Source organism: Dermacentor albipictus, chromosome 1 (assembly GCF_038994185.2).
Source record: "Dermacentor albipictus isolate Rhodes 1998 colony chromosome 1, USDA_Dalb.pri_finalv2, whole genome shotgun sequence".
NCBI lineage: Eukaryota > Metazoa > Arthropoda > Arachnida > Ixodida > Ixodidae > Dermacentor > Dermacentor albipictus.
In genome coordinates, this window is record NC_091821.1 from 187490345 (window position 1) to 187502465 (window position 12121).

The 12121-nt window shown below is 44.3% G+C and overlaps 1 protein-coding gene across 6 annotated transcripts in view; it reads right to left on the minus strand.

Moving 5' to 3' along the window:
- LRR (Leucine-rich repeat) overlaps positions 1-12121 on the minus strand; it is a 222823-nt gene that overhangs the window by 21041 nt on the left and 189661 nt on the right. For all 6 annotated transcript variants that reach the window (XM_070530645.1, XM_070530643.1, XM_070530642.1 and 3 more), the window contains one exon: positions 11676-11821. In XM_070530645.1, coding sequence (XP_070386746.1) covers positions 11676-11821 — 146 coding nt within the window. The remainder of the gene's footprint in view (positions 1-11675; positions 11822-12121) is intronic.

A 12121-nucleotide genomic window follows, 5' to 3' on the forward strand; every position in this document is an offset into this window, starting at 1 on the left:
AGTTTTATCAGGCGCATAAACTGCTGCAAACATTCACTTACTAGCACACTGTCATGCATGCACAGAAAAGCATGATCTCAATCGATGACTGCGGACACTTGCTGCCAGAATGCTGGCGTGATGAAGAGCGCCAGCAACAGAGAGTGAATTCTCCTTTTAGCAGTCTTTCACTGCAATGTGAACTAGGCGCGTGAAAACACAGTGTACACGAAGCTATCAGCTATTTCGGGTTGCCTACCCTTTGAACCCATCGCAGATTGCCTCCAAGACAAGGCATGGGCAGCTGCGCTCAACTGCCACAGCCGGAGAGGAGAAGGAGATGTGCACTAACCCACCACCTTCCCCAAGCCCCTCCTAGCATGCGCACATTTCCCTGTCCTCAGCCCCCCCCCCCCCCCCTTGTGCACATGAAAAGACAATGCACCTTCCCCACCTTCCTCCAGTGCACACGCAAAAAGACGCCACCGCATCAAGCCACCATCCTTCTCGGCTCATAATCGCAAGCTTTCCCGTGCACCTACAGCATACAGACTTGGACTCTATATAACGGAACATCACGGCAATGCCTATGGCAGAAATTCGCCTGGGTTGTCTATATAATTGCTATCGCAATAAAATCTTGCAATAATTGTTAAGCACCAAGAATGCATGCAACGCAAGTACTGAGTACAGTAAACTTTTGTTAATTCGTCTCCGCTTAATTCGATTTAAAATTTTTCTGTTAATTCAATCCCGTTTGAAGGCCACGCCGGTGCACTAACTTTCATTATTTTTATTCTAAAATTGGCCTTCACCAGATAATTTGAACTTAGCCAGTCAGCATGCACACGCCAGACCGCTATAGTGACCCCAACGGTGACAGAGGCCGTCTCGGTGGGGCTTAGAAAACAGTGAATGCATTAAACATACGCAAAGAGAGAGAGAGAGAGAGAGAGAGAGAGAATCGCCCACCGAAAACACCCATTTCTGGCCTGCCCTAGGAATATTTTTCAAGCAATAACGGTAGCTCACAAATATCTGTTTACGGTATTTGCCCAATTCTAACATGGCTGTTTCTTTTCCAAGGAAAATTGGGCCAGAAATTCCCTGCATGGAGCAGCACCAAGGCAACAAGGAAGGACGCATCTTCAAATCACATCTGCTTTCAATTTCACACAGGTGGTTGCTCTTCAACCTTGCATTTTACTCGTTTATGTTTTCTTGCCTCGCTGCTGGGAAAAAGTGTGATCTGTTGTTTGTGTGAATTGTTTTCGTGACATTGCAATATGTCACCTCGCATTGAGGAATTCAAGCAAGAGCTCAGGAAAGAACTTAAAGAATCCAAATGTAAACTTGGAACGAGATGTCAGAAAGGAACTAAGAAAAAGCCTTGAGCCTTCAATGCCTTCCTTTGAAAAAAGCCTTGAGCACTTCAATGCAAGGTTTGAACAGATAATGGAAAAGAACACTACCTTTGAAAAGGAGAACGAATGTCGAGAAAGGCCAATGAATCGTTGATGAATGATTGCACATGTATGAAACAGGAGCTTCAAGAACATGAGCTAAGAATGACTGCTTGTCAGCAGTACTCATGAACGTGCAACATTGAGATTAAGGTGAAGGTATCACTGCGGCCATTTTGCGTGTAGTTCAGCTTCTCCCACTAGGCGATGCCACTCAGTCATGTTTTGAATAAAGGGAAAGAAATCTGCTCTTAGCCGTCGCAGCACGCTTCGTTCTGTCCCTGTTATGATGCTGTAACAGGTGATCTGCTGTAGTTGAGAAAAATGTCTCCAACCTCCCTTTTTTTCAGAACGAGTTGTGCCAGGCACCATTGTCATTTTGTTGCTGTGGGTGGTGGCCTTCTCACGGCTGGTGCTTTGAACAGTGGCTCAGTTGAAACTTTCTGCCTGTAAAATGGTCAGTGCTGTTGATTAATGGTGGCTATAGGCATGGTAAGTGGTTCTTCACTGCCACTTTTTGATGTGGCTGTCATGTATGTGTGGGCCTCTGCTCCGAAAACAGTCTCCGTAGATGGCCTGCTGACTGCAGTGCTCACTGCCTCGGCGGAACACAACACTAGCTGTAATAATACAAAGAGATTGAAACTGAAATGGACGGAACCTTAAGCAATTTTGATCGCCAAGTAGTATTGTTTCTTTTTCTTCCTAGCGTCTACTTTATATTTTTCTTTTTTTTTTCTTCAGCATTCTCCAAAGTACAGGCCTGCTAAATGAAGATCTTAGGCTTGAAATGATAAACATAGTTTTGTGCCTATGAACCGATGGCTAAATAAAGGAAAAAGAAAGGAAGGAAATTGCCACTGACCACAGTAGCTACCTAGCGCAGTCACATGAACTACCTGAACAGCTACCTAAACTGAGTAGCTACCTGAACAGCGGTAAGCAGCAGGGAAGGGGCAGGGGTAAGAGTAGGGGGAGAAATGAGTATAGAGTAAAAATGAACTACTTACAACGGAGTGACTAAGTAAAAAGAAAAAAAAAAGACACGGTTTGTCTGTGCAGTGACTTCCTTTGTACAGTTTATCACTGGCACTGTTAGGTCCTGCGGAACAGCCGGGTGGCGAGGCCCAACTGCTAGAGAAAGTCACAGTGTGTTTGTAAGCTACCCCGGAACACGTGTATGTGTATAGAAATTAGAGTTGTTTACACAATTGACACCAGTTTTGTTTCGTCTGTAATACAGTAAAAGCTCATTAATTCGGATCTCACGGGATCGGGAAAAATGTCCGAATTATCCGAATGCTGAATTAACGAATGAACAGGAAAAACAACATTAAAATCAAGTTGGAGAAGCATACCTTTATTTACTGAAGTGTTGTGCAATAGTCGTCTGCTTTTTCGCGCAGATTCCGGCTGACACCACAATTTTTGTTAACTCTTCCAAGTGGCCAACAGCCTGCAAACTGTCGGAAGTACTCAGGCAAACGTCCTCCAATATCAAAAGCGCCTTCGTGACTTCTTGTGAGGTGCGATGAAGTCGCGGCTGCACCTCCTCGCATGACTCTTCCGTCTGAATCATGGTCTTCCCGGGCACCCGTGACATCATTAATAATTTCTTCATCAGCCAGGAGACCAGTCGTGGCAACACAATCATCAGTCGCGATGTAGTCCTGAAGGGTCACGTCTGTGGGAAGGACAGCATCAAAGGTCAGGCAGTCATCATCGGTGGACTTGGCTGACACCTCGTCGCCTTACTGCCGCATGCTCAGGCCTCACAAAACCACTGTGCTGAAAACAGTTGGCGATGACTTGCGGAGGTGTATTTTTCCACACGTGGGCGATGATGTGCACTGCGCTGAGTAAGTCCACTTCATACAGCTTTCCAACTTCTGAGCATAAGATCATTCGGTGTAGCAGGTGCTTTCGGTACTTTGACTTCACGCAGGTCCATCGCGGGTCGATCGGCTGAGGGGCATGTGTAGTGTTGAGCGGCAAAAAAACTACCTTGACACTCTTCAGTTCGACTGCACAGTTATGTGCACGGCAGTTGTCAACAACCATAATTATCTTGCGATCTTTAGGCATGAAGTGCCAATCTAATTGCTGCAGCCAGCCTCGAAAAATGTCCGAGGTCATCCAAGCCTTTCTGTTTGCTCTGTACTCGACAGGAAGGCTTTTGATGTTTTTAAAACAATGCGGCTTATGTGCCTTCCCGATGACAAGTGGCAAGCGCTCCGTGCCAGTCATACTGGCGGCAAGAAGCACAGTTATCCTTTGCTTGCACTTCTTGCCATCAGTGCACGGGTTCCCTTTGAAAGTCACCGTCTTGTAGGGCAGAGCTCTGAAAAATGGAGCAGTTTCGTCTGCATTAAACACGTCACTTGGTTCATATGCAGTGGTGTGCTCAAGCAGCTTCACATTTTTCGACTGGGTGGTCACACTTTCGTCAACGCTGGCCTTTTCGCCGCACACACTTCTAAAGACGAGTTCGTGTTTCTCCCGAAACCTCGCGAACCACCCTTCTGAAGCTCTGAACAATTCAATGTTCATCATTGCAGGGTACTTCTCGCCTTGTGCCATGACGAGAGGTCCGCTCAAAGGCAGATGCGCGTTGCAACAGTCAGTAACCCACTGGAGCAAAGCTTCTTCGAGCTGGGGATAAGCTGCGGTTAGCTACTGCTTTCTTGATGCATGAAACTTCTCGCTTTCAAAGGCTTGAAGAATCTGTTGTTCATTTTTCACGCACGTTCCCAACGTGCTGCGCTTCACATTGTACTTGGTCATAACATGCTGTCGCGATTCACCGTTCTTCAAAGCCTGCAAAATTTCCAGCTTAGTCGCCAAGTTCTTGGCTTCGTACTTCTGCCGCTTTGCCGGCGTTGCCATCATTGTAGGACACGATGGTGGTGGCATGCAAAACACGGTCACAACGACAAAAGAAAACTCCGCAAGACGAGATGATGCCAACTCGACAACACAAGGGAAAATGGCGTTGAAGGCGCAGTGGAGTCAAGAAAGAAGACACCGACGTTCAGTGACGCTGTGATTGCCCCCACTAATTGATGACGATGGAGATGCTTCTCAGGTTTCACTTTCACTCCAGTAGTGCCAGCGCTGCTTTACCACACTTTCCTGTAGCGGACGCCATCAGTATTTGGCCAAATTTAGCAGTGCGGGGCCAAATTATGCCGAATTAACGAAGGTTTTGCCTCATAGACTAACATGCACTTTGGCCAGGACCAATAGAGCTATTCGAATCATCCGAATTTCCGAATTAACGAGCTTTTACTGTATACCATGGGTGTTGCGCATGTTTCGCGTGATCTGATGCCTATTTCCCTGCATTCAGAAGCCAAGCGCTTTTCCATTACTTCTGTGCTAACAATATGCAGAGCCCTTATGTGTGCCTTGAAGTGCACCAAAATGGGTGCTTTCTATATAGATGTGCAACGGAAAGGCTTTCATATTGCAAACTAAAACACTATGAGCCTAATGCATTCCGAAACAGATGTTTATCTACGGGGCTCCGATTTTTTTTTTTTCCTTTTTTTAAATTGACCTGTTTGCAAACTGCATGAACATGAACGGGGATTAGGGTGACATCAGCCATGTTATGGTGCAAGAGTGCCGGCTCCTGCAATAGTTGAAGCTAAGCAGCGTTGATCTGAGCTAGCACATGAGAAAGAGACCACTTCCAGGAACGCCGACTGATGATAGCCTCTGCCTGCCGTGGAATAGTTCAATGCCCAATTTGTGCGATACAGTTACATGAATGGCAGCGAGGGATGTCCCCTCACCCCACAATAACAATTCCTCATCATGAAGAATACACTAAAAACTCAAGGAAGATGAGCAGAAGCTATCCACAGAAAGGTCGGGGTAAGTGGACGCCGCCAAAAAGCGCCCCTACTCTTCGTCAATGGTCTGCTTCCCTTCTCGTGTGCACGTGACGTTGCCTTCTGCCCTTTCGAAGGACTTGTGTTTTCTATTGTCCCACGAGCCAGCCGAATGGTTTTGGGCACTCGTCGGTATGTTGAAGCATGTGGACAGAGCCGTTGCATCGTTTGTCATCATTATATGCAGTGCTCGGGCACCACAATAATGATGTGATAGTCAGCCAAGATTTCTGTCTGTACGAGCCACGGACGAATCGCAGACGGCAGCACTCCAGAATAGAAGTCACATGATGAAATCAAGATTGTGAGATCTTCAGTAATTGAAATACAAGCTGGTTGTAACAATTCATGACGGTACTGACAACACCCATGTTCTTTTATTCCGTCCTGTGTCTGCGGTTGCGCTACACTCATGTATGAAACTGCCTGTCACTTCGTGACCCATGCAAGCGGCAACAAATGTTGCCAACCACAGGCAATTGTTCAGAAATTTGAGGCTCCAGTTACATTCAATCATTTTTCTTATTCCTCAATGAGGTAAATATTTATTGTTATTTCTCATTTCATCTGAAAAACTTCAGAAAACCTTGTTTTTCAGGCACTCACTTAGCCAGGCATCTGAAAGCCTTGTTACGTGTACTAACTTTTGTCAGTAAGTCGTGGAAAACACGAAACAGCACCTTCTCCGAGGAGAACATTGAAATCGGAACGCAAGTGTGGCATCTGGGACGTAGGACACAGTGGCTGCATGATCCTGTCCCAATTGTCACCGCCTGCCCATCTACCTGCAGCATTTACTCGAATCTAACGCACACCTTTTTTCCGCTTAAACGGGTCCAAAAATTGCATGCACGTTAGAATCGAATATGACCCTAAATCCGCGTTACCATATCACCATCTGCATTAAAAAAATGGCTGCCTTGTACGCACTTCTAGCCTAACTGCCGTAGCTTCCTCCATGTGCATACCTCCATGTTGTACGTGTAACCAGGCGCTGGTTTAACCTAGTCTACCGCCTGTCTTCCCGTTTTCTGTGTCTATTCCATCAGCATGGAAGCGCCGACTGTGAAGACACGTAGAGTCCACCATGATGCCACATTTAAAAGGAAAGTTATCATGTGCGCGGAAATGGACGGAAATCGGGCCACATCATGGGCGTTCGGAGTTCCCGAAACTTGCGTGCGGGACTGGGGTAAAAAGAAGATTATTTTTGCCGGCAAAGCAACAAGGAAGTGTTTCAGTGGACTGAAGCAGGGCCGTTTCGGCGAAATAGAAGAGCTGCTCGCGGAATACGTGCAAGAGCAGCGAGTGGCACAGCAGCCTGTGATGACCGACCTGCTCAAAGTACAGCCGATGTAGTTAGCCCTACAGAAAGGGTTAATGCGGAGTGACTTCAAAGCGAGCAGGTGCTGGCTATTAATTCTATAAACAGAAAAGGTTTTTCTCTTCGAAGGCGGACAGGGATATGCCAAAAATTGCCCGAAGAATATGAAGAGAAATTGCAGTTTTCAGCGATACTTTTTGAACTTGTGCCATAGAAACGGCTACCACTTCGGACAGACTGGAAATGCTGATGAGCCGCCACTCTACTTTGACATGCCTGCCACCACAACAGTTAAAAAGAAGAGGGCGAAGCAAGTGCGTGTTTTGTCTTCCGGCCACGAAAAAACTAGAGACACCGCAATGCTTTGTTGAACTGCGGATGGGCACAAGCTTCCCCCATATTTTATCTTCAGATGAAAGACGCTCCCGAAAGGAATCGTGCTTCCGAGTGACATGATTGTGCGCGCAAATGAAAAAGGTTGGATGACCACGCACTTGGTCGCCGACTGGACTGATAACGTTTGGTGGAAGAGACCCGGTGGCAGTTTTGGTCTGCACGGGATGTTTGTGCTCGAGGCATTCAGAGGCCACCTTGACCAGCGCATCAAGGACAAACTGGCTGCATGCAACACCAACCTTGTCGTCATACCCGCAGCATGACATGCAGCTCCAGCCGCTCGATGTTTGTTTGAACAAGCCAGTGAAAGAGAATTCGGGCACTCTACACCGAATGGCTTGTCAATGGCTGCCCCGAATTCATGCCTACCAATAAAATGAAGCGTGCCTCGTTGCAGGACTTTGCTGGATTGGTGAAAGATGCATGGTGCATGATCCCATCTGCCATAGACGGCACCGAGGATGAAATGCTTTGGTCTGCTGATAGCGATAAGGAGTTGTCCGACAGCGACGACGAGTGATATCTATTGCCCACATGACTTGTACCGGCGCAGTGAAAATCTTGGCGACAAGGTAGGCCGCTTCCATTTGTGTTTTTATTGATCGCAACTTTAGTGTATTGGGAATAAATCTGTTTTTTCCAAATGACAGAAAATAGTACTTCTATATGAAAGCACGAGATGCACGGTATTGTACTCTCTTTTTTTTATTTTTGGGTCACGGAAAACGGGTGCACGTTACAATCGAGTAAATACGGTACTCCCCCCACCACATCCCTTTTTTTCTCTAATGGTGTCTTGCCATCTCGGCCATAAGGGAGAAGAGAATAGGTCGATTCTGCATTTATGTCCGGCAGCACCTTTGTTTTGTCGCGTGCCATTCTCGCGGATTTATGGAAACTGCCAGTTGCGCCGCAAGTTGAGACGACCTGAAGGCTGCACCTTTCGAGATAGCAGCGTGTTGCACTACCAAGAATCTAAGCTATGGTGCAATTTTTTTTCCTAGCCTTTTACGCTCACCACCAGTGAACACTTACCGTGACTTTCGTCAGTAAACACTGATTGAAGTAGTTCATGCTCAGTGTTCCAATTACAATATACCTTTTTTTGCATAATGAACACTATATATATAAACACACACAGGTTGCCCCGTGTAACTTTAGCCAAACTAAATATATGCAAATGCCACATAGCTGGACAGAACCAGAGTAACGTTATTTGCCACCGCTTGGAGATGCTCAGATAATTTTTTTTTTATTCCGCCTAATTACATAATTAGTCCTAATTCAACTTCTGAAATATTACAATTAGATAAAAAGTGTAAATGAGAAAACTGTAGGGCAAATGAAAAATTCCCGATACAGGTTTCTGTTGCTCAATAGGTGCTATATAAAAGTGTTTTTCCCAGTGTGAAAGAAGCCCGCGAATACACACAAGATGCCTCGTGCGGACAGTCTAGTGACTAGTGATTCAGGTTAGGCACCTTGACCCGATTCAAAAGGGAGCAACTGTAATTGGAACTTCATGGCAGCGTGCACTGAACAGCTGCACCTGATTTTATATTCTTGTGCATGTGTCAGCGTTCCCGCAGCTGTCTGTTGTGGCACCCTTGCACGCATTTCTTGTTTAAGCTTCGTTGAAGGGTTTGAAGAAATAAAGGCAGTACGGTGCCACTAATTTCTCCTTTTACCATCCTGCTCCTTGAGGAGCATAGTAGCACCTGCAACTCAGTTCTACTTCTCAACGCAACGGCGGACACCGATTGCAAAACCTTGCTTCTACCTGCGGCAGCAAACATTGGAACAGTTCGAGATAATACAACGCCGCAGAAAGCCATTTTGTGCGAGTCATCTAAAGGCGTTAGAGATGGCAGTGCAGCGCGCGATAATCCCCCAAAGAAAGAATGAAAGTGAAGCACGGCGGACGCGCATGCCAGCCCAGCTGCAGCTGCTGCATAAAACAATGGCCCAGATGCGACGGAGCAGAGAAAATGACACCCAGTGGACGTTTAGTCTACGAGCATCCTAACCACGTCAGGCAAAGCTACATGTCAGGCCAGCAGATATGATGGGGCGCGCATGCACACCGCTGCTCTAGCGGTGCTCTCGACAGCAGGCACCGCGTCAATAGACGGCGCGTCGATGCAGTTTGGCACGCACTCCCGTGGTCCGTATACTTTTGCTCACGGGTGTACAACCTAGCCCTCTCAACCGGAACTTTTCTACAAAATATGCAAATTTCAAAAGCTATTGTAATTTTTAAGCACGGAGATAAGAATAACTTGGCCAATTAGCGACCAATTTCTCTTCTACCGGTGTTCTCTAAAGGTTTGGAGAAACAGTTACATTCAAGGATTTCTTCTTTTGTAGATAAATTCAATTTGATGAATAAATGAACAACACTTTTGTTTTCACGAAGGTCGATCGAAGGAGCATGCTCTGCTAAAACAAAAAATTATTCTAAAAGCATTTGAGGAAAAACAGTTTGATATTGGAATATGTGTAGACCTTCAAAAGCATCCGACAGATTGAACCACGACACGTTACTATGAAAACTTGAACTTTGTGGGTAAGAGGAGTACCCTTAAAACTTTTAAGATCATATTTCAAATATAGGAAACGCTGCGTTTCTATCAATGACAACCTATCCCCTCTGAAATCGATAAATGCTGGTGTTCCTCAAGAAAGCATTCTTGGACTGCTCTTGTTTGATTTATATGTTAATGATGTCGCTAACATAAGCAAAACACCAACTTATATAATCTAAGCGGACGACATGACACTTCTAGTTTGCAAGTCCAACATTACAGCACTTCAGTTATACACCAATAATTTCCTCCAAGGCCTGCTGACATGGAGTAATATAAATTCATTGAAAATCAATACAAGCAAGTATAAAGCAATCCTTTTTAGTCCTAAACAGTCGCAGGTAGTTCTCACAGAACATCGTATGCTTGACAAAACACCTCTAGAGGTTGTTGACTCCTCAAAAACACTCGGTGTAAACTTCCACAGGCATATGTTTTAGGACATGTATGTTAAACGTATTATCAACAAACTTTTGAGGACTGTCAACATTTTGGCTAGATTAAGTTTTTTATACCACCCAATATCAAATGACTGATTTACAACTCGCTATTTTTGCCCAGCTTAAACTACTGCTTTCTTATATGGGGCAAAACTGCATCATCTAATTTACATCAATTGAGTGTACTTCAGAAAAAAGCCCTTAGACACAGAGCTGGCATGCCTTTCAATGCACATACAGAGCAACTTTTCAGGCAGTTTAATATAATACCTGTTATCATTCTTCCTATAATATGGCCATACGATGTAAACATAGCATGAATGCTAGGGAAGACATAATGTCGCATATCGATGTCCTACTCTTCAAGTGTGATAACAACACAAGCATCAAAGAGTATTGGAAGGTCCTGCTTTGTCCAACGAAATGTGGCAAACAAATGCTTCAAAAGAACATACCTGTACTTCTAAATTTTTTTCATGAAAAAGAGAATGATATCACAACTGTCAGCAAAAACACACTGCGCTTGATCCTTGTGATGTATTCATGATACCATCAATTCTGTGTGGATGTGCTTTTCCTTATATGCATTTTATGTGTGTATCCCTGCAATTCCTTGTATTTTCTGTTTCCAACAGAGAATGTGTGAAACAATAGTTCAGAAAGCCTGAAATTTTTATATTTTGACAGTGAAATGTATGCTGTTTACGTTTTTAATGCTTCTTGTGCTCACATAAAGTTTGAAATGTTAGAAGGTGTATAACTGGTTTCTCCTACTGTATGTGTTGTATGTTGGTTCCAAACCTCCGTGAAGTGAAGTAATTTTCACTTTTAGTTTGAACTTTCCCCCACTCCAAATGGAAATAAATTCAATTTAAATTCAATTCAAATCAAATATGAAAAAAAAGAACTACCTTTGCAGCGTTCGTATGTTTTGCCGTATAACACAAGTGCACTGCAGCGAAGCTGACCTAAAAAAAACTGGTCGTCATTGTGCAACACATTTTACTTGCTAAAAACATCAGCGTGCTAGATTTTTACTTTGTTTATGAGCTTTAACGTGATTTAAATGTTAGTTTTCTACTTTGTACACATAGACAATGGGCGCGCGTTTGATTCTGGGTCGTGTTAGACCCTGGCAAATGCTGCCAAATGAATCAGTGCGTGTTTTGGAATTTTTTATCCAATTTGTTTAATTTGACCCGCCAGATAATTTGATCATTTTCGTTGGTCCGGTCAACTTCGAATTAACAGAAGTTGACTGTATTGTATTTCTTTGCCATGTGGTCCTGTAGTCAGTTCAATGTGTGAACAGAAGGTTCACACTCTCTATTCATGTGAATTAATTTGATTACTAGTCTTTTCATTTGTTTTCCTTTCCTGAACACTGGCACACTAAAATGTTGCATCAATTTTGCATTAAAAGCTATATAGAAACATTACCACAAAAACCTAACACAATGGCTTTTTGAACATTTGAAATTCTATACGCTCGTATATGCAAGATAATAAACCAATGTAAAAATGTACAGCAGTCTAATACATAGTGAAAAGCGAGGAGCACGTATGATAAAGAAGGCGCATATGAGACTTACACTTCCTTTTGTTGGAGCTCCACCAGATGTGCGCTTTCCTTGCAATGCCTTCATTTCAGCCAATATCACTGATCCAGGCCCCACACCAAATTTTTCCATGCCAGAAATCTTTGTGGTTTCAGGTACTCTGACTTCAGTGACCATTTCTGCATAAAATAAAAAATGTGAGAAGACAAGCACACCATGAAGTAATGCAATAATGACAAAAATACTTCGCTCATCTGGGCAACTCCTACGTCAAAGACAGCGAAGCTATACAAGGGAGTTCTCACACGCTTCGGCAGCCTCTGCAAGCTTCAAAAAAGCTTTGCAAAGTCTTCACTACTAAATGCGAGGTTTTCGCAGAGACCTGCTTTTTGCTTTTAGAGTCATAAAAGAAACACAACATGTTTGTCAATTAAGGCTACTCCCAGCTGACTTCCAACGTGGAGATGGTGAAACAAGTT